The 24,775-nt window shown below is 43.0% G+C and overlaps 1 protein-coding gene across 1 annotated transcript in view; it reads right to left on the bottom strand.

Annotated features, from left to right (window-relative positions):
• Positions 1-24,775, bottom strand: part of LOC124773234 (DNA excision repair protein ERCC-6-like) — a 111,342-nt gene that overhangs the window by 4,066 nt on the left and 82,501 nt on the right. Inside the window, exons 15-16 of the mRNA XM_047249383.1 lie at positions 11,732-12,488; positions 6,864-7,068 (exon numbers count right to left, since the gene is read on the bottom strand). Coding sequence (XP_047105339.1) covers positions 6,864-7,068; positions 11,732-12,488 — 962 coding nt within the window. The remainder of the gene's footprint in view (positions 1-6,863; positions 7,069-11,731; positions 12,489-24,775) is intronic.

The raw sequence follows: 24,775 nt of genomic DNA, 5'->3' as shown, positions 1-24,775 counted from the left end.
TCTTTGGAATTGGAATTAGTACATTCTTCTTGAAGTCTGAGGGTATATCGCCTGTCACACACATCTAGCACACCATATGGACGAGCTCTGCCAAAGCTATCTGTAGTTCTGATGGAATGTTTTCTACTCCTGGGGCCTTGTTTCGACTCAGATCTTACAGAACTCTGACAAATTCCTCTTACAGTATCATATTTCCCATCTCATCTTCATCAACTTCCTCTTCCCTTTCTGTAATATCGACTTCAAGCCTTTCTGTAATATCGCCTTCAAGTTCATCTACCTTGTATAGACCCTCTATATACGCCTCCCACCTTTCACTTCTTTTCTTAGGACTTGTTTACCATCTGAGCTCTTTAATATTCATACAGCTAGTTCTGTTTTCCTCAAAACCCTCTTTTAATTTTCCTGTAGATGGATCTACCTTTCTCCTAGTGAAATATGCTTGTAAATCCTTACATTTGTCCTCTAGCCATCCCTGCTTAGCAATATTGAACTTCCTGTCAACCTCATTTTCTAAATTTTTGTATTCCCTGTAGCCTGCCTCATTTGCTGCATTTTTAAACTTTCTCCTGTCATCAATTAAGTTCAACATCTCTTGTGTTATCCATGGATTCCTACTAGGCCTTGTCTCTTTACCTATTTGATCCTCTGCTGCCTTCCAAATTTCATCTCTTAATGATACCCATTTGCTTTCTAATGTATTCCTTTCCCCTGTTCTAGTCAAACACTGAATGAAGCTCCCTCTGAAGCTCCCAACAACCTCTGGTTCTTTCAACTTATTCAGGTTCCATCTCCTTAATTTCCAACCTTTTTCCTATTTCTTCAATTTTAATTTACACTCCATTACCAATAAATTGTGGCCACAGTCCACATCTGTCCCTGGAAATGTCTTACAATTTAAAATCTAGTTTCTAAATCTCTGTCTAACCATTATATAATCAATCTGAAACCTTCCAGTGTTGCCAGGTCTCTTCCACGTATAAAACCTTCCCTTATGATTGTGAAACCAAGTGTTAAAGATGGTTAAATTTTGCTCTGTGCAAAATTCTGCCAAGTGACTTCCTTATCAATTCCTTTCCCTCAGTCTATATTCACCTACTATTTTTCCTTCTCTTCCTTTTCCTGCTATTCAATTCCAGTCACCCACCACGATTAAGTTTTTGTCTCCTTTAACTATCTGAATAATTTCTTTTATCTCATCATACATTTCTTTAATCTCTTCATCATCTGCAGAGTAGTTGGCATGTAATCTTCTACTACTGTGGTAGGCATGGCTTCGTGTCTATCTTGGCTATGAAAATGCATTCACTATGCTGTTCATAGCAGCTTACCTGCATTCCTATTATCTTATTCATTGTTAAACCTACTCCTGCATTACCCCTATTTGATTTTGTGTTTATAACCCTGTATTCACCTGACCAGAAGTCCTGCCATCTAACTTCACCAATTCCCACTACATCTAGCTTCCATAAATAAATGTAACAACATAATCTCAACTTCCTCTACAGTGCAGTGGTGATGCCACAGTCTATGGCGTAAAAGTATACAAGTTCGAATATCGCCAGGTGATAATTTGTTTTATTTTTTAAATCTTTGCCAAAATGACTCTGATTATCATTATTTTCAATTAACTGGTTACAGTCTAACTTTTTACTTTTAATCTTTTGGTGCATCATTTTCATCAGTGTACTGAATGTTTTATTTGCTCTTATATTTCTTCCTGTTATTCTTCTTTCTTTTGGAATCTGCTTGTGCCGCCTATAACCTGTAACTGAGTTCCAACCGGGACTGCTCATCAGTCGGTATCGCGCCAGTTCGTGTAGCAAAAGTGAGAAGTTACAGCCCGCTTTTAGCACTACACCAATTTTTTTTTGTCTTGAGTTTGTTCGTACAGGTCAACTTTAAAAGTCATGAGCAAAGCGAGCGTAATTAATAGTTCTGCCACAGGTACAGTTACCTGCTGTTTACTCGGATATATTGCACGTCAAGAGGTTGTAGTTAGCTTAGGACATGAGTGTAAATTCAAGGCTATAAAACACAATGTCTGCATTAGTTCAATCACTGGTCATTTAAAATCAGCTGTAGACATAGTATCTCACATTCCTGTCGTACCTGATGGCACCAGCTTCCAACATTGCCCCACGTTACTTGAACAGCATCTCAGAACTTGTGAAGTAACCAGCCACATTTGTGTGTCTCCTTTAACCAAGTGGTAGCCGAAGTGGCAACACTGTACTGTCTTTAAGTGACAGATGTCAACTATCAAGTAATTGAAACAGACTGTAGTCTTGCTTGAGAGCAAGTTAATTTTAGAAGTAACTATTAACATTTCTTTTTCACACTCCTATTCCACTTACAGATTTGTAATTAGGAACTAGTATGTCACAAAAGCAGACCTCAATGTCATGAATATGCACACCTTAAGGCCTTCACCATCTTGGAAGGTCCAGAATACATAAAACTTAGTAACATCTGTCATTAGTAGTCCATTCTTCCAGTTTCAAAATTTCGTACAGCATTCTCAATTCCACAACAAAGTCAGTATTTGTAGGACATTTCTATGCTGTTCATATGGAAGCATTGTATCTGCCAGCTATTTTTATAAAATGAATTGCTGTCATGTATGAAAGTATGACTAAGTATGTGTCAGACAAAATCAAGATAGCTTCTTTAGTATGACAGAGATTGCTTTCATGCAATTCTGATTTTGTTTTTGCAAATATTAATGATACTAAGCAGCAGGATATGTTATACTGCTCATAAACTTGAGATAAACTTTTTGGACTATATCAAAACATACACCAAAAAGAAATTTCATAACTCCCTGCAAATCCTAAATATAAGCCCACAGCTATTTGTTAATCTACAAGGAAGTTTTGGCAGTTCGAGTAGTTAAGCAATGCAATGCAATGAGCAGCAATCAGACTGGTAAGTCTCTGCATATTAGCCTTGACTGAAGGTGTAGGTTATATTACACCATCTGATGTTTACTAACTGCAGAAGGAGAGATAATTTTCGTATGTGAAGTATGTACGATACAAACATTCTAAGTCACTGCCTTACATGTTCTGTTATTTGGATAAGTGCAGCTCATGGTTACAGGCTCTGAGGTGGAGCCATCCCAAAACACAGAGTGTACATGAAGAATGGGAACACTTACAATTATTTACTGCACAGGAACCAAACATTGAACAGGTATCATACACATGTCATTTTGAAAAGAAACCCTGAAGGGTTTTTTTTTTCTCCCATGTACACCGCCACAGCATAGTCTGGTAATTTGCCAATAGTCAGCGCTCATCGCAAACATGGCAGGTTCAGGTGCGGTGCGAGCTTTCTGTGTGTTGAAGTTCAACAAAAACAAGTGTGCTACAGCAGTTCAATGTATAAACTGCCTATTGGCTTCTGTCTCGGGTTCTTCAGCCGATGTTCGTCTAATGATTTTTCTGACGTTTCGCCAGCACGAGTGGCTGGCATTGTCAAAGCTTCACCCTCCATTGCCGGTGGTGAACTGGACGCGAGCTCGCGGCCGCAGACTATATGTACCTGGCGCGCCAACGTCCGAGGGCTTCTCCGCGGTCATTTCCGGTGCGGTTCTCCTCTTGCTACCTGCGACGGTCGTTCGCTGCAGTACGGGCAGCCAGGATCCGTTTACCTTAAGGCTTTCCTCTTTCTTGTTGAAACTGTTTGCGTGTTTTTGCATTTCTAGAGCTTCTCTGAACAAGCGCGTGTGATAGTGCTTCTCTACAGCTAGAACTTCCGCGTCGGCGAATTTTATTACGTGGTCGGTCCCATTCAGTGCGTGCTCTGCCACGGCCGATTTCTCCACCTGCCCCAACCTGCAATGTCGCTTGTGCTCTTTGATCCTGGTGTTAATTAATCGTCCAGTCATTCCGACATAAACTTTTTCGCATGTGCATGGTATACGATATATTCCCGACCTTGCAAGTGTGTCTCTTTTCTCCTTCGCCAATCTAAGACACTCTTTGATCTTCCTTGTCGGCTTGAAAATCATATTTACGCCATGTTTGCGCAATGTGCGGCCGATTCTGTCCGTCACTCTGGGATTGTATGGCAGAAAGTCCGTACCCGACATTTCTTTTTCTGGTTCCTTACTGCGCCGAGTGTTGGGCTCTGTTACACTTCTGATGTAATTTGTGGAGTACCCACTGCTCCTCAGAACAGTTTCCAGGTATTGCATTTCTCGTTTGAGGTGTTGCGGCTCACATATTCGTCCTGCTCTCGTTACGAGCGTACTAATCATGCCTCTTTTCTGGCACCACCCGAGCCAGAAAAGAGGTGTTGCGGCTCACATATTCGTCCTGCTCTCGTTACGAGCGTACTAATCATGCCTCTTTTCTGGCACCACCCGAGCCAGAAAAGAGGCATGATTAGTACGCTCGTAACGAGAGCAGAACGAATATGTGAGCCGCAACACCTCAAACGAGAAATGCAACACCTGGAAACTGTTCTGAAGTGTAACAGAGCCCAACACTCGGCGAAGTAAGGAACCAGAAAAAGAAATGTCGGGTACGGCCTTTCTGCCATACATTTCCAGAGTGACGGACAGAATCGGCCGCACATTGCGCAAACATGGCGTAAAGACGATTTTCAAACCGACAAGGAAGATCAAAGAGTGTCTTAGATCGGCGAAGGAGAAAAGAGACCCACTTGCAAGGTCGGGAATATATCGTATACCATGCACATGCGAAAAAGTTTATGTCGGAATGACTGGACGATCAATTAACACCAGGATCAAAGGGCACAAGCTACATTGCAGGTTGGGGCAGGTGGAGAAATCGGCCGTGGCAGAGCACGCACTGAATGGGACCGACCACGTAATAAAATTCGCCGACGCGGAAGTTCTAGCTGTAGAGAAGCACTATCACACGCGCTTGTTCAGAGAAGCTCTAGAAATGCAAAAACACGCAAACAGTTTCAACAAGAAAGAGGAAAGCCTTAAGGTAAACGGATCCTGGCTGCCCGTACTGCAGCGAACGACCGTCGCAGGTAGCAAGAGGAGAACCGCACCGGAAATGACCGCGGAGAAGCCCTCGGACGTTGGCGCGCCAGGTACATATAGTCTGCGGCCGCGAGCTCACCTCCGTTCACCACCGGCAATGGAGGGTGAAGCTTTGACAATGCCAGCCACTCGTGCTGGCGAACGTCAGAAAAATCATTAGATGAACGTCAGCCGAAGAACCCGAGACAGAAGCCAATAGGCAGTTTGTCAACAAGTGGCCACGAAAGCCTTAACAATTTTGTAGTTCAATGGACGTTTAGAACAAAGTGCGATAAGAAGCCACTAACAAGGAAGACCATTTACCACTGACACAACAAATTCGTTACAACTGGTTGCTTGTGGCCAGCAAAGAGAAGCGGACGTCCCAGTGAGAGAAGTGACGTGGAGCGCGTGCTACAGAAGGGGACAGCTGTTTTATGAAATGGCCTCCCCAGTCACCAGATCTCACTCTGTGTGACGTTTTTCTTTGGGGACAAATTAATGATCTGGCGTATGTGCCTCCTCTACCATGTGATGTAGCAGAGCTCCGGGAGAGAATACGGGAAGCGACTGCCACAGTCTATGATGCCATGCTGGGACGGGTATGGCAAGAACTCGATTACCGTATTGACATCTGCTGGGTCACTCATGGTTCACATATTGAATGTTTGTAAAAAAACTTTCATCAGAGCTTCTCTTCAAATTGCAATATGTATGACATCTGTACAATGTTTAGTTCTTGTGCAATAAATAATTGAAAGTGTTCCTGGACTTTATGTACACCCTGTACATATTAAAATATGTTTCTCCATAACTGATTACAGAATTTAAATATCAGTATGCATTTTGAATATTTCACGTATGAATTTACATAACGTGAGTGGATGCTCCATCTTGAAATGCAGGTTAAGCTTTATGTAGTAGAGGTTTGGGGGCGTGGCTTAACAGAATACAGCTCTTATAGGCTTCCTGAAGGCTCAGTCCCTTCAGCCTGGCAATTGTTAAGTCATGTATAGATAACACGCATAACTTAGGAGAAATAACATAAGGTTTTGTTGGAGCTCATATTTGGTGGGTTTTATACATGGTTTTATACTACAATAACACCCTGTGAATAAATGTTGTTTCAAAGCACTAGTACTATCAGGACCTCTTGAAAACATGTCATTACTGATACAATTTGTACAAGGAAAATTATGGGAAATGTCTTATTGGTGGTTAAAGATTTTTTGTATTGCATTGTTTAGATATGATAACTTGCATATTATGAAAGTGTGCCTTACAGCAATGGTGCATAGAAGATATATCAAAAATGCACCATATTTGTATGATTTTTTTATAATTAAATGTCAGTTAATATGATAATGGCAACCAGGACATCATACATTATGAGACACTTACGTCTGCCACGTCATGATGATGTAAAACAACAAGGGTATTGGGATGGATGCATTATGTGTTACACACCAGTTTTCTGTACTTTTTTAAATATGTAAATTGTTTGTGTTAACTATTGGGAGTATTGGTGTTCATATAAATTACTCAACAATATGTGACTAGCAACATTCATTTCCTGTAACATATTTAATGAAGATACCCATCATAAAAACATATTAGCTTCAAAATGACAAGCCAGAAACAGAATTCTAATCACACAAAAACATGCCTAGGACAGAGAGAGAGAGAGAGAGAGAGAGAGAGAGAGAGAGAGAGAGACCAGCAGCTACGCTCCAATGCAAGACTTAGTTGAGGTAATAATGTCCTCATATACAGAACATAGATGAACATCCAAGTAGTTACGTAGCTTACTCTAAATTCCACAACAACAGAATAAAATTCTATGAAAGTAAACAAATGGTACCATGGCTTTTTCCCAGGAACTCGAATGACACCATGCTGCCCTGTCCATGTAGGCATACCCAGACCAGCATTGAAACACTGCTGCCGTGATTCCTTCAGTGCTTTAACTGCTTCTTTTGCTACACGCTGAGCTTCACCCTCTACCAATGAGTAATCTGCTTCACTGCCTTCCATTATGCGATCGTGATGTAATGCTGTTTGCAGTCCTGCAAAATGGCATTAAAATTAATCGTCTTCAGTATAATAATGCCTGACATTTGATTATGAATGATGATAGATATTATATCCAGACACAAATATTTATAGCTTGCAGAAATAAATCTTCATTGAATTTTAAAAAATGAAAATGGTTGTTAGCATTGATTTAGCCATTACTTTGGTTCTATCCCATCTCAGCTTTCCTACTACAGTGCCGCAACATTTATCAAACCATACCAGTAAAATGTGGCTGTTGGTGTCTTGGCTGAATTGGAACTGGCATACACAAAGTATTGCCGTCTCTGACAGCTCAGAAAATACACTTCTGCTTTGAGAGATAATTGGCATGCACACTTCACGAATATTTCCATGGCAAATTTCAGCCAATTGTGCCTTTGCCCTGCACTGGTGCAGGACAGATTTGATATTGTTAATTTAAGGGGTGGCTGGATACCCTTCCTGCAGCCACCCTATTAAGCCCCCTCCCCCCAGACAAAATAAATGTACCCCAACTGTCTTTGTGTACACCCCTGACCCCCTCCCCAAACAGGAAATACGCAACCCACCTGTATTTGTGTAGCATCATTCATGTGAAAGTGAGCGAAAGTTTTCTTGATGTTTGTGAATAACGTAACAGGGGCAGGACTTGCGTACCAGTTCATATTCACCTTGTGGGATATAGGAAAGCACCTAAAAACCACATCCAGGCTGTCCAGCGTACCGACTCTTGTTACTCCCTGCCCCGGAAGCAACACTGTAACACACATGGCAAGATAATATAATATTTTCAAGAATTCTGTAGAGGATTGCTTCAGTACTTCTTTGGCTTTCTTTCCAAGCAATCCATTTCCAGTGCTCCCAAGATATTTCCAAACAACTTGCCTACATTTTTCTTTGTATGAAAATAATGAGCTTCTATTACAGAATAAAGAAAAAAGGGACTGCAGAATTCTCATGGATGTTATGGAGCACTCCATAAGACTATCCTAAGCAACGATGTAAATTCCTAGTGCTCCTAAAATGTGCAACATAGCATGTGTTCACAATCAGCCAATCTTCAAGGAAACCTATACTTAACCCTACAATGCCAACACACAATTTTTATTGCTTTTAACATGAAAGTGTAGCAAATGGAATAGATAACACTGAAAAAATTAGGTATCAGTTTCTTAAATTTTCAACTCTTTTGTTACTGTTACCTTAACAATTCAAGAAAGTAATAATGCTACAATGCCTAGGAAAGATAGTGCTAGGTTAAGAATATGATGACTGGCTGGAGAAACAAAAATGATAGTGTAATTGTAGAACTCTTCATTTTATTTTTGAATCCCTGTATACAACAACTTTTTGTTCTACATTGACTGTGCTGCTTGAGTGAACACATTGGAAAATACAGCAGACGACATATATGTGTAATATTTACTTTAATGGATCTACAGTAATAATGAGAAACAACGATCTGCGAAATAGATTAGATTAAGTAATCATAATACTTGTTTCATTTTTTGTATAATTTAGCAATAACTAGTTATTATGTTCAACCATGCAAGATAAAATGTTAACCACATTTAAAATGTGCTAAGTTAGGTTAAATAAAAAGTTGAAACCTACCAGGAATGACAGTGTCAGTAATCAGGCAGCAGCTGTTATGTCGCACTTTTGGATGTAGTCAAAAGTGGCATTATCACTAACCAATGTTAACGTCATGCAAAGTTATGATTGTCATCTTGATCTCTGTGGGCAGTTTGTGGATACAGTTCCATAAAACTTCCAAAATAAACAATAATATGAAACTTTAAAATAATGATTACTTGGCCAATATGGGTTGAAGTACGTCATCATCATAAAATATTGTGGCATAATGTCTCTACACATTGCATATTTAAGTATTACTGGTTTAGTTCCCACTCTGAGTGGGTCTGTGCATGAGAAGATCACTCTGGCAGTTTCACATGTAGGAAAGTTAACTTGGTAAAATGGAATTAGCATTTTTTGTTTAGCGGAGTCAAGCCAACCAGCTGGCTTCCACGCCGAATTGCACACTGTGTGTGAGGTTCAGCATGTGAGGTAGCTGTTACCCCCATCTGGTAGCCGGCAGTCCCGCAGACCATCTAGCAAACTTATGGTGAACCTTACTCCGTGTGAGATGGGGTTAAAGCAACATAATCCTCTACACAGTGGCAACAGCTGCCAGTTTACAATTAATGCTCATCACATTCACAATGGGAGAAGGGGTTAGAGAGGGCCACCCTTAATGATTTTCTTTGATTCAATGTTTTAATAAAAAGAAGGTTTTATCTACACTCGTTTTCATTTTTAAATCTATCTAGTGTAGCGTTTCAATGAGCTCATGACTCTTGTTTCTGATCCCTGACTAACACATAAAGTATTTGTCACCCATGTCACTTGAGTTTTACATCAAAACTGACACAGCCATCACTTTATAAAAGTTCATTCTTGTTTATTTTTCTCATTTTCCCAAATAATGATCTTAAGATGTTTCCACTTCATTCTACAATTATTATCATATTCAATATCCTAAGTTATATCACACCCATGATACTGCCTCTACAAGTCTGTCTTGGGCATTTTTTGTGTCAAAAAAGTATAATTTAATTTTTTTCAGTTGTACTAAAAATTTCCAACTTCCACGAACTGTGAGCCTTGTCTCTGGTGGGGTGACTTGCGTGCCACTGAAATACTGATAGCTGTACCACAGGTGCAACAACAACTTAGGGGTATCTGTTGAGAGGCCATACAAACATGTGGTTCCTGAAGATGAGCAGCAGCCTTTTCATTACTTACAGGGGCTGCAATCTGGATGATTGACGAATCTGGCCTTGTAAACAACCAAATCGACTTTGCTGTTAACGGTGCTGCAAATGGCTGAAAGCAAGCGGAAAGTACAGCCACAATTTTTCCCAAGGAAATGCAGCTCTACTACACGGTTAAATGATGATGGCATCCTCTTGGGTAAAATAATCCTCCGTTTGGATCTCTAGACAGGGACTACTCAGGAGGATGTCGTCATCAGGAGAAACAAAAGTGGCATTCTATGGACAGGAGCATGGAATGTCAGATCTCTTAATCATGCAGATACGTTAGAAAATTTATAAAGGAAAATGGGTAGGCTGAAGTTAGATATAGTGGGAATTAGTAAATTTTGTTGCCAGAAGAAATAAGACTTGCGGTTTGGTGAATACAGGGTCATAAGTAAAATATAGGGGTAATCCAGCAGTAGGTTTAATAATGACTAAGAAAATAGCAGCTGTTGCCACTGTGTAGAGGATTATGTTGCTTTAACCCCATCTTGCACAGAGTAAGGTACACCAAAAGTTTGCTAGATGGCCTGCCTATTGATGAACAGCATAATGAATGCGCTATCTTAGCCAAAATAGGCACGGAGCCCACACCTGTCACAGTTGTACAAGTTTATATGCCAACTAGCTCTGCAGATGATGAAGAGATGGAAGAAATATATCATGAGTAGAAGAAATTACTCTTATAGTTAAGGGAGACGAAAATTTAATTTTGATGGGCGACTAGAATTCGATAATAGTAACTAATACATAAATTGCGACAATTTAGCACTCAAACACAGTAAACCTATCATCCTGTTGGGTACCTGCATTGCATATTCTGGGACGAAAAATTGTACCCAAAATGTGAAGGAAGGTTCATAAACATCTGAAGTGACAATTTTTGAGACCCTCTTGCAAAAAGGGGTCAATGACAAAGCACACTCCTCAACCAACTGTAGCACAGTTCTGGCCTTGTCAAAAGCACAGTTATCCTATTGGAAGATGTCAGTGCTATCAAGGAAGATATCAAGTATGAAGGGGTACAGATGGTGAACAATAATGCTCACATAGTTGACAGCTGTCATGGTGTGTTTGATCTCTACTACAGGTGAACGTCACAGCCATAGCATGTACTGCCCCCACCAGTGTGCGTATGTGATGCTGTGCCGAACAGCTGAGAGCCTGGATAGTGGTGTATCTGGACATAACAAGAAGCATAAAAAGTCGTCTGACTAGGCAGCATATTTCCACTGATCCACAGTCCAATTTCAATGAAACTGTACTCACTGCCATCATAACTGACAATGTCAGGAACCTGGCAACATGTTAGGGTCGTCTGCTGCAGAGCCCCACATTCAGTAATGTGAACAGGACAGTGTGCTTTGTGACAGTTATGCCTGCACCACACATAGTGTTTTATACAGCGGGCAGGCTCTGACCTCCACATTCTGTGGTCAAGTGTTGATGTCCAACACCTTGTTGCCTAGTCGTGGATTCATTTCTTTCAACCACACTCGGTGGTAGTAGCATGCGACCATCTGACCAGTTCCACTGTTGCCGAGACATTCGTTCCCATGTGCTGGGCCATAACAACCTGCCCTTTGTTGACATCACTAATGTCAGCGGTTTTCCCATTTTTGGCCTGTATCACTGCTAGAATGATTCCAAATTCACCTCTGATCCAGTTACATAACTGCCTTCCATGTCATGTGCCTACTATGTGTAATGTTAATTAAATTAGAATGTTCAGAAAGAATTCAGAATAACAATAAATATGTGACTACAAAACAGCCCAGAATTCGCAACAAGTTTTCAAACAAAAATGGAATTCTTTTTCATAATATTTCAAATGTCTAAAAAGCAAATGTACCTGACTTTTTGAAGAGTTGTTTCAGCACATAATCATCTTGCTGAGCATGAGTATCTTCTTCATCAGAGGGTGTTGATGGTTTTGTTTCACCTTGACCAACAAGATGTGGAACTCTTTCTCCTTCAAATACATCTGAATGTTTCTTTTTATGCTTATGTTTGTGTTTATGTTTCTTCTGTGATTCTTCTCTCTTGTGTTTCATTGCTTTCTCTTTTATTTTGCTAAAAGAGTGCTCTGCATCAACATTTATAACTATTTTTCTATCAGTCCCCTCTTCCTTTAATGCATTTATGTTATCACCCAGATTCTGCATACATGAATCTTCCATCTTACTAGAATGCCCTTTTTCAAATTTGGTTTTCTCCAGCTCAACTTGTTTACTGATAAATACTTCATCTTGGTCTTTCTCACCCAAACTTGAAAATGTACTGTTGTCATTCTCTTTTTGATTATTCTGCAGCAGTTGTGATGTATTTTTAGTGTCAGATGCTTCTTTAATCTGTGATTCTTTTTCACTTTGTTCTTTACTGGCACCAGGACTAGTGGGAGTTCCACCAAAGTTTGTTCCAGCGGAGCTCCCTATCTTTTTGCTTAGTTTCTGGGCTAATTCCTTCATATAATTTAACTTGGACTGAGAAAGTGGGACTGACAAATCACTTTTATGATAATCTCCTGGCTTTCTGGGAACCACACTATCACTGTATTTCTGCATTTTGTGATTCAGTATCTTCTTATCCTTCTTTAAGTTGACTTTCACCTGAAATTAACACAATAAATTAAATTAATTCATGGTGTAACTAACTTACAGATTCACACATTAATTTGAAAGTCATAACAACACACAAACCTTACTTAAACAATAACCCCTCCTCCTCAAACACACATACTTGGTGATAATATATGCATAGCAAAATTATTTCCTGATTCACAATTATTTGCCTGAATCAACATCTATCTGTGAACCACTGTGAACTGCATGGCAGATGGTACTTCTGATTTTACCACTGATTTTACCAGACTATCAATGGCTAAGGGAGTGGTAAATAGGAATATTTAGTATATTCCTAGAGTCCTCACTTAATACTAGTTCTTGACGCTAAGCAAGGAAACATCTGCAGGGTAGATGGCATCTTATCTTGAGGTGTTTGCCAGTTACAGTTTATCAGTACTTCTGCGACACTCTCCAACAAGAGGACACGGGGGGCAGGGGGGACGATGACAACAACACAACACCTGTAATCATTAATGTTGCCCTCCTTTGTTTACATTCAACAGCCTCAATTATTCAATTTGGTAAGAGTGGCACATACTTCAGCAATATTCTAAGATGGATGCATATGTGTCCTGTAAGTAATCTCTTCTGTACACTGACTGCATTTTCCTTATATTTTAACAATGGTCTGAAGCATGTCAGTCTTTAGCTACACTTGAGCCTATGTGATCGTCCCAATTCATATTCCCACAAATTGTATTTGTATTAGTTGACTAATACCAGTTGTGATTCGTTGATTTTGTGGTCACAGGATGCTGTGCTTTCCTGAAGAACTCACCGAACATTTATGAACCTTTAAGGAAAACTGCCAGCCTTTGGAACACTTTGAAATCTCATCTGATTGGATATTTGTGCAGCTTTTTTCAGATAGTACTCCATTACAGATAACTGCACCTTCTGCAAAAATCTGACGCTACAAGTAATACTGTCAGACACATAATAGTAAGAATCACAGCACACTTCCTGGGGGCATACCTGAAGTTATTTCCATGAAGAAATCATCAATTTAGTAAAAAAAAAAAATAATATTATATATATATATATATATACACACACACACACACACACACACACACACACACACACACACACACACACACACACACACACACACCTGGAAATTGAAATAAGAACACCGTGAATTCATTGTCCCAGGAAGGGGAAACTTTATTGACACATTCCTGGGGTCAGATACATCACATGATCACACTGACAGAACCACAGGCACATAGACACAGGCAACAGAGCATGCACAATGTCGGCACTAGTACAGTGTATATCCACCTTTCGCAGCAATGCAGGCTGCTATTCTCCCATGGAGACGATCGTAGAGATGCTGGATGTAGTCCTGTGGAACGGCTTGCCATGCCATTTCCACCTGGCGCCTCAGTTGGACCAGCGTTCGTGCTGGACGTGCAGACCGCGTGAGACGACGCTTCATCCAGTCCCAAACATGCTCAATGGGGGACAGATCCGGAGATCTTGCTGGCCAGGGTAGTTGACTTACACCTTCTAGAGCACGTTGGGTGGCACGGGATACATGCTGACGTGCATTGTCCTGTTGGAACAGCAAGTTCCCTTGCCGGTCTAGGAATGGTAGAACGATGGGTTCGATGACGGTTTGGATGTACCGTGCACTATTCAGTTTCCCCTCGACGATCACCAGTGGTGTACGGCCAGTGTAGGAGATCGCTCCCCACACCATGATGCCGGGTGTTGGCCCTGTGTGCCTCGGTCGTATGCAGTCCTGATTGTGGCGCTCACCTGCACGGCGCCAAACACGCATACGACCATCATTGGCACCAAGGCAGAAGCGACTCTCATCGCTGAAGACGACACGTCTCCATTCGTCCCTCCATTCACGCCTGTCGCGACACCACTGGAGGCGGGCTGCACGATGTTGGGGCGTGAGCGGAAGACGGCCTAACGGTGTGCGGGACCGTAGCCCAGCTTAATGGAGACGGTTGCGAATGGTCGTCGCCGTTACCCCAGGAGCAACAGTGTCCCTAATTTGCTGGGAAGTGGCGGTGCGGTCCCCTACGGCACTGCGTAGGATCCTACGGTCTTGGCGTGCATCCGTGCGTCGCTGCGGTCCGGTCCCAGGTCGACGGGCACGTGCACCTTCCGCCGACCACTGGCGACAACATCGATGTACTGTGGAGACCTCACGCCCCACGTGTTGAGCAATTCGGCGGTACGTCCACCCGGCCTCCCGCATGCCCACTATACGCCCTCGCTCAAAGTCCGTCAACTGCACATACGGTTCACGTCCACGCTGTCGCGGCACGCTACCAGTGTTAAAGACTGCGATGGAGCTCCGTATGCCACGGCAAACTGGCTGACACTGACGGCGGCGGTGCACAAATGCTGCGCAGCTAGCGCCATTCGACGGCCAACACCGCGGTTCCTGGTGTGTCCGCTGTGCCGTGCGTGTGATCATTGCTTGTACAGCCCTCTCGCAGTGTCCGGAGCAAGTATGGTGGGTCTGACACACCGGTGTCAATGTGTTCTTTTTTCCATTTCCAGGAGTGTGTGTATATATATATATATATATATATATATATAAATACAAAGATGAGGTGACTTACCGAACAAAAACGCTGGCAGGTCGATAGACACACAAACATACACACAAAATTCAAGCTTTCGCAACAAATTGTTGCCTCATCAGGAAAGAGGGAAGGAGAGGGGAAGACGAAAGGAAGTGGGTTTTAAAGGAGAGGGTAAGGAGTCATTCCAATCCCGGGAGCGGAAAGACTTACCTTAGGGGGAAAAAAGGACAGGTATACACTCGCACACACGCACATATCCATCCACACATACAGACACAAGCAGACATATTTAAAGACAAAGAGTTTGGGCAGAGATGTCAGTCGAGGCAGAAGTGTAGAGGCAAAGAAGTTGTTGAAAGACAGGTGAGGTATGAGTGGCGGCAACTTGAAATTAGCGGAGATTGAGGCCTGGCGGATGACGAGAAGAGAGGATATACTGAAGGGCAAGTTCCCATCTCCGGAGTTCGGATAGGTTGGTGTTGGTGGGAAGTATCCAGATAACCCGGACGGTGTAACACTGTGCCAAGATGTGCTGGCCGTGCACCAAGGCATGTTTAGCCACAGGGTGATCCTCATTACCAACAAACACTGTCTGCCTGTGTCCATTCATGCGAATGGACAGTTTGTTGCTGGTCATTCCCACATAGAATGCGTCACAGTGTAGACAGGTCAGTTGGTAAATCACGTGGGTGCTTTCACACGTGGCTCTGCCTTTGATCGTGTACACCTTCCGGGTTACAGGACTGGAGTAGGTAGTGGTGGGAGGGTGCATGGGACAGGTTTTGCATCGGGGGCGGTTACAAGGATAGGAGCCAGAGGGTAGGGAAGGTGGTTTGGGGATTTCATAGGGATGAACTAACAGGTTACGAAGGTTAGGTGGACGGCGGAAAGACACTCTTGGCGGAGTGGGGAGGATTTCATGAAGGATGGATCTCATTTCAGGGCAGGATTTGAGGAAGTCGTATCCCTGCTGGAGAGCCACATTCAGAGTCTGGTCCAGTCCCGGAAAGTATCCTGTCACAAGTGGGGCACTTTTGTGGTTCTTCTGTGGGGGATTCTGGGTTTGAGGGGACGAGGAAGTGGCTCTGGTTATTTGCTTCTGTACCAGGTCGGGAGGGTAGTTGCGGGATGCGAAAGCTGTTTTCAGGTTGTTGGTGTAATGATTCAGGGATTCCGGACTGGAGCAGATTCGTTTGCCACGAAGACCTAGGCTGTAGGGAAGGGACCGTTTGATGTGGAATGGGTGGCAGCTGTCATAATGGAGGTACTGTTGCTTGTTGGTGGGTTTGATGTGGACAGACGTGTGAAGTCGGCCATTGGACAGGTGGAGGTCAACGTCAAGGAAAGTGGCATGGGATTTGGAGTAGGACCAGGTGAAACTGATGGAACCAAAGGAGTTGAGGTTGGAGAGGAAATTCTGGAGTTCTTCTTCACTGTGAGTCCAGATCATGAAGATGTCATCAATAAATCTGTACCAAACTTTGGGTTGGCAGACTTGGGTAACCAAGAAGGCTTCCTCTAAGCGACCCATGAATAGGTTGGCGTACGAGGGGGCCATCCTGGTACCCATGGCTGTTCCCTTTAATTGTTGGTATGTCTGGCCTTCAAAAGTGAAGAAGTTGTGGGTCAGGATGAAGCTGGCTAAGGTGATGAGGAAAGAGGTTTTAGGTAGGGTGGCAGGTGATCGGCGTGAAAGGAAATGCTCCATCGCAGCGAGGCCCTGGACGTGCGGAATATTTGTGTATAAGGACGTGGCATCAATGGTTACAAGGATGGTTTCCGGGGGTAACAGATTGGGTAAGGATTCCAGGCGTTCAAGGAAGTGGTTGGTGTCCTTGATGAAGGATGGGAGACTGCATGTAATGGGTTGAAGGTGTTGATCTACGTAGGCAGAGATACGTTCTGTGGGGGCTTGGTAACCAGCTACAATGGGGCGGCCGGGATGATTGGGTTTGTGGATTTTAGGAAGAAGGTAGAAGGTAGGGGTGCGGGGTGTCGGTGGGGTCAGGAGGTTGATGGAGTCAGGTGAAAGGTTTTGCAGGGGGCCTAAGGTTCTGAGGATTCCTTGAAGCTCCGCCTGGACATCGGGAATGGGGTTACCTTGGCAAACTTTGTATGTGGTGTTGTCTGAAAGCTGACGCAGTCCCTCAGCCACATACTCCCGACGATCAAGTACCACGGTCGTGGAACCCTTGTCTGCCGGAAGAATGATGATGGATCGGTCAGCCTTCAGATCACGGATAGCCTGGGCTTCAGCACCCAACATCACCACTGCTGAAGCCCAGGCTATCCGTGATCTGAAGGCTGACCGATCCATCATCATTCTTCCGGCAGACAAGGGTTCCACGACCGTGGTACTTGATCGTCGGGAGTATGTGGCTGAGGGACTGCGTCAGCTTTCAGACAACACCACATACAAAGTTTGCCAAGGTAACCCCATTCCCGATGTCCAGGCGGAGCTTCAAGGAATCCTCAGAACCTTAGGCCCCCTGCAAAACCTTTCACCTGACTCCATCAACCTCCTGACCCCACCGACACCCCGCACCCCTACCTTCTACCTTCTTCCTAAAATCCACAAACCCAATCATCCCGGCCGCCCCATTGTAGCTGGTTACCAAGCCCCCACAGAACGTATCTCTGCCTACGTAGATCAACACCTTCAACCCATTACATGCAGTCTCCCATCCTTCATCAAGGACACCAACCACTTCCTTGAACGCCTGGAATCCTTACCCAATCTGTTACCCCCGGAAACCATCCTTGTAACCATTGATGCCACGTCCTTATACACAAATATTCCGCACGTCCAGGGCCTCGCTGCGATGGAGCATTTCCTTTCACGCCGATCACCTGCCACCCTACCTAAAACCTCTTTCCTCATCACCTTAGCCAGCTTCATCCTGACCCACAACTTCTTCACTTTTGAAGGCCAGACATACCAACAATTAAAGGGAACAGCCATGGGTACCAGGATGGCCCCCTCGTACGCCAACCTATTCATGGGTCGCTTAGAGGAAGCCTTCTTGGTTACCCAAGTCTGCCAACCCAAAGTTTGGTACAGATTTATTGATGACATCTTCATGATCTGGACTCACAGTGAAGAAGAACTCCAGAATTTCCTCTCCAACCTCAACTCCTTTGGTTCCATCAGTTTCACCTGGTCCTACTCCAAATCCCATGCCACTTTCCTTGACGTTGACCTCCACCTGTCCAATGGCCAACTTCACACGTCTGTCCACATCAAACCCACCAACAAGCAACAGTACCTCCATTATGACAGCTGCCACCCATTCCACATCAAACGGTCCCTTCCCTACAGCCTAGGTCTTCGTGGCAAACGAATCTGCTCCAGTCCGGAATCCCTGAATCATTACACCAACAACCTGAAAACAGCTTTCGCATCCCGCAACTACCCTCCCGACCTGGTACAGAAGCAAATAACCAGAGCCACTTCCTCGTCCCCTCAAACCCAGAATCCCCCACAGAAGAACCACAAAAGTGCCCCACTTGTGACAGGATACTTTCCGGGACTGGACCAGACTCTGAATGTGGCTCTCCAGCAGGGATACGACTTCCTCAAATCCTGCCCTGAAATGAGATCCATCCTTCATGAAATCCTCCCCACTCCGCCAAGAGTGTCTTTCCGCCGTCCACCTAACCTTCGTAACCTGTTAGTTCATCCCTATGAAATCCCCAAACCACCTTCCCTACCCTCTGGCTCCTATCCTTGTAACCGCCCCCGATGCAAAACCTGTCCCATGCACCCTCCCACCACTACCTACTCCAGTCCTGTAACCCGGAAGGTGTACACGATCAAAGGCAGAGCCACGTGTGAAAGCACCCACGTGATTTACCAACTGACCTGTCTACACTGTGACGCATTCTATGTGGGAATGACCAGCAACAAACTGTCCATTCGCATGAATGGACACAGGCAGACAGTGTTTGTTGGTAATGAGGATCACCCTGTGGCTAAACATGCCTTGGTGCACGGCCAGCACATCTTGGCACAGTGTTACACCGTCCGGGTTATCTGGATACTTCCCACCAACACCAACCTATCCGAACTCCGGAGATGGGAACTTGCCCTTCAGTATATCCTCTCTTCTCGTCATCCGCCAGGCCTCAATCTCCGCTAATTTCAAGTTGCCGCCACTCATACCTCACCTGTCTTTCAACAACTTCTTTGCCTCTACACTTCTGCCTCGACTGACATCTCTGCCCAAACTCTTTGTCTTTAAATATGTCTGCTTGTGTCTGTATGTGTGGATGGATATGTGCGTGTGTGCGAGTGTATACCTGTCCTTTTTTCCCCCTAAGGTAAGTCTTTCCGCTCCCGGGATTGGAATGACTCCTTACCCTCTCCTTTAAAACCCACTTCCTTTCGTCTTCCCCTCTCCTTCCCTCTTTCCTGATGAGGCAACAATTTGTTGCGAAAGCTTGAATTTTGTGTGTATGTTTGTGTTTGTTTGTGTGTCTATCGACCTGCCAGCGTTTTTGTTCGGTAAGTCACCTCATCTTTGTATTTATATATAATTTTTCCCACGTGGAATGTTTCCTTCCATTATATATATATATATATATATATATATATATATATATATATATATAAAAAACAAAGATGAGGTGACTTACCGAACAAAAGCGCTGGCAGGTCGATAGACACACAAACAAACACAAACATACACACAAAATTCAAGCTTTCGCAACAAACTGTTGCCTCATCAGGAAAGAGGGAAGGAGAGGGGAAGACGAAAGGAAGTGGGTTTTAAGGGAGAGGGTAAGGAGTCATTCCAATCCCGGGAGCGGAAAGACTTACCTTAGGGGGAAAAAAGGACAGGTATACACTCGCACACACGCACATATCCATCCACACATACAGACACAAGCAGACATATATATATATATATGTCTGCTTGTGTCTGTATGTGTGGATGGATATGTGCGTGTGTGCGAGTGTATACCTGTCCTTTTTTCCCCCTAAGGTAAGTCTTTCCGCTCCCGGGATTGGAATGACTCCTTACCCTCTCCCCTAAAACCCACTTCCTTTCGTCTTCCCCTCTCCTTCCCTCTTTCCTGATGAGGCAACAGTTTGTTGCGAAAGCTTGAATTTTGTGTGTATGTTTGTGTGTCTATCGACCTGCCAGCGCTTTTGTTTGGTAAGTCACCTCATCTTTATATATAATTTTTCCCATGTGGAATGTTTCCTTCCATTTTATATATATATATATATATATATATATCTAAAAAGAAAGATGATGAAACTTACCAAACAAAAGCGCTGGCAGGTCGATAGACACACAAACAAACACAAACATACACACAAAATTCTAGCTTTCGCAACCAATGGTTGCCTCGTCAGGAAAGAGGGAAGGAGAAGGAAAGACAAAAGGATATGGGTTTTAAGGGAGAGGGTAAGGAGTCATTCCAATCCCGGGAGCGGAAAGACTTACCTTAGGGGGAAAAAAGGACAGGTATACACTCGCACACACACACATATCCATCCACACATGGGGTAGTCAAATGAATTTTTATATATATATATATATATATATATATATATAAAAATTCATTTGACTACCCCACATAATCATACTTTCAATATGCATAAAGAAATATTGTATCCAACTGACTAATTTGGTTTACAACTTCCAGCAACAGTTACATTCTCACAAGAACAATATTTTCAGAATTTGTATTGGGTGGCATAGTGGAGGTAACTTTGTTTGAGATGCCTTCTTATGTTTGAGGTCATACCTCAATAGGTATGGAAAGGGGAGGCTGGCAAAGCTTACAGGTGATGTGTAGTGGGTGGTGGTGGGATCACTCTTGGAAAAATTCCTGTAGTAGTTGATGTTAGAGCTGCACCTTCTCTTGGACTGAAGTTAGCTGAAAGGTAAACCTGCTCAAAGAAAGTCCCTCTAACAAAGGGATCACCTTCAGAGGACGTCATGTTTCCAAGTAGAGAAGGAATTGGCTTATTTCATCAAAATATAAAACGTATTAGAGATAGTTAGTGAACTGCTGATAGATGTTAACTCTGAAATTATTGGTATGTCGGAGCACCACTTAAATAATTTGACAATTCAGAGACTTCCTTTACCAGGTTACAGATTAGCTGGCTGCCTTTCAAGGAGTTCCTTGCAGGGTGGGGGAGTAGTTATGTAAGTAAAAAACAGTATTACATTAGAGTCCATAGACGTATCACGGCACTGCACTGAACAAATATTTGAGTGCAAGTGCAGTTAAATTTAGTGGAACTAAACTTCTAATTGTTGTTGTTTATAGATCCCCTGACTCTGACTTCAGAGGATTTCTGCTCAAGCTAGAGAGGGTTCTTGATTCACATTGTAGGAAGTACCAGAAATTAGTTATAGGTGGTGACTTCAATACAAAATTTTTATATGATGGTGCAAGAAAAAGGCTGTTGGTAGACCTCCTACATTCATATGATATGATGCAGACAGTGTTTCTTCCAACTAAGGTGAACGGGAACAGTAGCACAGCCATAGACATTATTTTTATTCATTCTTCATCACTAGATGGGCATTCTAGATGGCCATGATGCACAAATTTTAACACTAAAAGGCTTCTGTAGTAAAAAAAATGTCACATATAATTACATACTATGTAGGCAAGTTAATCAATTGGCAACAGAGATTTTTTTAAGCCTTGTCAAGGAACAAGAGTTGCAGGATGTTTATAGTGCCAATAGCGCTGATGACAAATATAATGCTTTCCTTAATACATTTCTCATGCTCTTTGAGGGTTGCTTTCCATTAGAATGTTCTAAACGGGGTACTAGCAGTAAAAGGCAACCAAATTGGGAAATATATCAAAATGTTAGAAGTAATAACAATCAAGCTACAGTAGCCCATTACAGGATGAAATTAAAACCATATGGTCAGATGTAAAGGAGGTGTCTGGTCAGCAGCACAAGATTGATGATGTAAAATCAGTTCGTAGTAAAAATATTTCTGTTACTGATAAATCAGGTATATGTACAGAATTTAACAATCACATTCTGAGCATTGCTGGTGAATGAAATAAAAATTTAGTTTCTACAGGGAATCTTATAAATCTCTTGGCAAATGCCTTTCCGAGATCGGCATCTGAAATACTCCTCTGCGATACAGACAAGGGGGAGATTGAGTCAATAATTAAATCACTGAAGACTAAGGACTCTCATGGATATGAGAGTGCCTAGCAGAATACTAAAGTAATGTGCTGCACATGTTAGCCCTGTACTTAGCCACATTTGTAATTTTTCCTTTACGAATGGTCAGTTTCCTGAACAATTAAAGTACTCAGTAGTAGAGCCACTTTATAAAAAGGAAGCAAGGGATAATGTGGACAATTTTAGACCTATTTCTATGCTGCCAATGTTTGCTACGGTTATTGAAAAGGCTTTGTATGTAAGGCTTATGGATCATTTTATATCACATAATTTGCTATCAAATGCTGTATTCTTTTTTCTCTGTGAGGTACTGGATGGATTAAACAAAAGGTTTTGAACGCTAGGCATATTTTTTGATTTAACGAAGGCAATTGATTTTGTTGATTACAAAATATTGCTCCAGAAGTTGGACCATTACAGAATACGGGGAGTAGCTCACAATTGGTTCACCTCTTACTTTAACAACAGATAGCAAAAGGTCATTATTCACAGTATTGGGAATGGCTTTGAGGTGGGGTCTGAGTGGGGCATGGTCAAATAGGGGGTGCCCCAGGGACCAGTGTTGGGGCCACTCCTGTTCCTTATTTATATAAATGATATGCCCTCTAGTATTACGGGTAACTCTAAAATATTTCTGTTTGCTGATGACACTAGTTTGGTAGTAGCTGATGACACTAGTTTGGTAGTAAAGAATGTTGTATGCAACATTGGCTTGGTTTCAAGTAGTGCAGTTCATGACATAAGTTCATGGGTTGTAGAAAATAAACTAATGCTAAATCACAGTAAGACACAGTTCTTACAGTTTCTTATACACAATTCAACAACACCCAATGTTCTAATTTTACAGAATGGGCATATGATTAGTGAAACTGAACAGTTCAAATTTGTAGGTGTTCAGACAGATAGTAAACTGTCGTGGAAAGCCCACATTCAGGATCTTGTTCAAAGACTTAATACTGCCATTTTTACTATTCGAACAGTATCTGAAGTAAGTGATCGTTCGACATGAAAATTAATCTACTTTGCTTATTTGCATTTGCTTATGTCATAAGGAATTATATTGTGGGGTAACACCTACCATTCTGAAAGGATATTTTTGGCTCAGAAACGGGTGGTTCAGGCAATAAGTGGTGTAAGTTCATGAACCTCTTGTCGACCCCTGTTCATTGGCCTGGGTATTTTGACATTGGCCTCTCAATATACATACACCAAAAAAAGTTTTGCATCACCTCGGCCATCAGAGTTCCGGAACCTGTACAGAAAACTGGAATAGAGATCAACATAAACATCATTTCCACCCTTTTTATTACTCATGGAAACCACACATTGCATGTTGTACCACCATACAGTGAGACCTTCAGAGGTGGTGGTCCAGAATACTGTACACACCGGTACCTCTATTACCCAGTAGCACATCCTCTTGCATTGAGATGCATGCCTGTATTCATCGTGGCCTACTATCCACAAGTTCATCAAGGCACTATTGGTCCAGATTGTCCCACTCCTCAACGGCGATTCGGTGTAGATCCCTCAGAGTGTTGGTGGGTCACATCGTCCATAAAGAGCCCTTTTCAATCTATCCCAGGCATGTTCGATAGGGTTCATGTCTGGAGAACATGCTGACCACTCTAGTCGAGCGATGTCGTTATCCTGAAAGAAGTCACTCACAAGATGTGCATGATGGGGCTGCGAGTTGTCATCCATGAAGATGAATTCCTGCCCATATGCTGCTGATATGGTTGCACTATCGGTCGGAGGATGGCATTCATGTATCATACAGACATTACGGCGCCTTCCATGACCACCAGCGGCCCCACACAATGCCACCCCAAAACAGCAGAGAACCTCCACCTTTCTGCACTCGCTGGACTATGTGTCTAAGGCATTCAGATTGACCAGGTTGCCTCCAAACATATCTCCTATGATTGTCTGGTTGAAGGCATATGCGACACTCGTCGGTGAAGAGAACGCGATGCCAATCCTGAGCAGTCTGTTCGGCATGTTCTTGGGCTCATCTGTATGTGCTGCATGGTGTAGTGGTTGCAAAGATAGACCTCGCCACGGATGTTGCGAGTGAAGCTGTGCATTACACAGCTTACTGCGTGCAGTTTGAGTCATAACACGACGTCCTGTGGCTGCACGAAAAGGGTTATTCAACATGGTGCTGTCAGAGTTCCTCCAAGCCATAATCCGTAGGTAGCGGTCATCCATTGCAGTAGTGCAGTAGTAGCCCTTGGGCGGCCTGAGCAAGATATGTCATTGACAGTTCCAGTCTGTCTGTATCTCCTTCACGTCCGAACAACATCGCTTTGGTTCACTCCATGACGCCTAGACACTTGCCTTGCTGAGAGCTCTTCCTGGCACAAAGTAACAATGCGGACACGACTGAACCATGGTACTGATCTTCTAGACATGGGTGAACTACAGACAATATGAGCTGTGTACCTCCTTCCTGATGCAACGGCTGGAACCGATCAGCTGTCGGACACCCTCCATATGATGGGCACTGCTCATGCATGGTTGTTTACATCTTTGGACGATTT

Source organism: Schistocerca piceifrons, chromosome 2 (genome assembly GCF_021461385.2).
Source record: "Schistocerca piceifrons isolate TAMUIC-IGC-003096 chromosome 2, iqSchPice1.1, whole genome shotgun sequence".
In the NCBI taxonomy this organism is placed as follows: Eukaryota; Metazoa; Arthropoda; class Insecta; order Orthoptera; family Acrididae; genus Schistocerca; species Schistocerca piceifrons.
The sequence above is the reverse complement of the archived record's forward strand: the minus strand, read 5'-3'. Positions and strand labels throughout refer to the sequence as shown.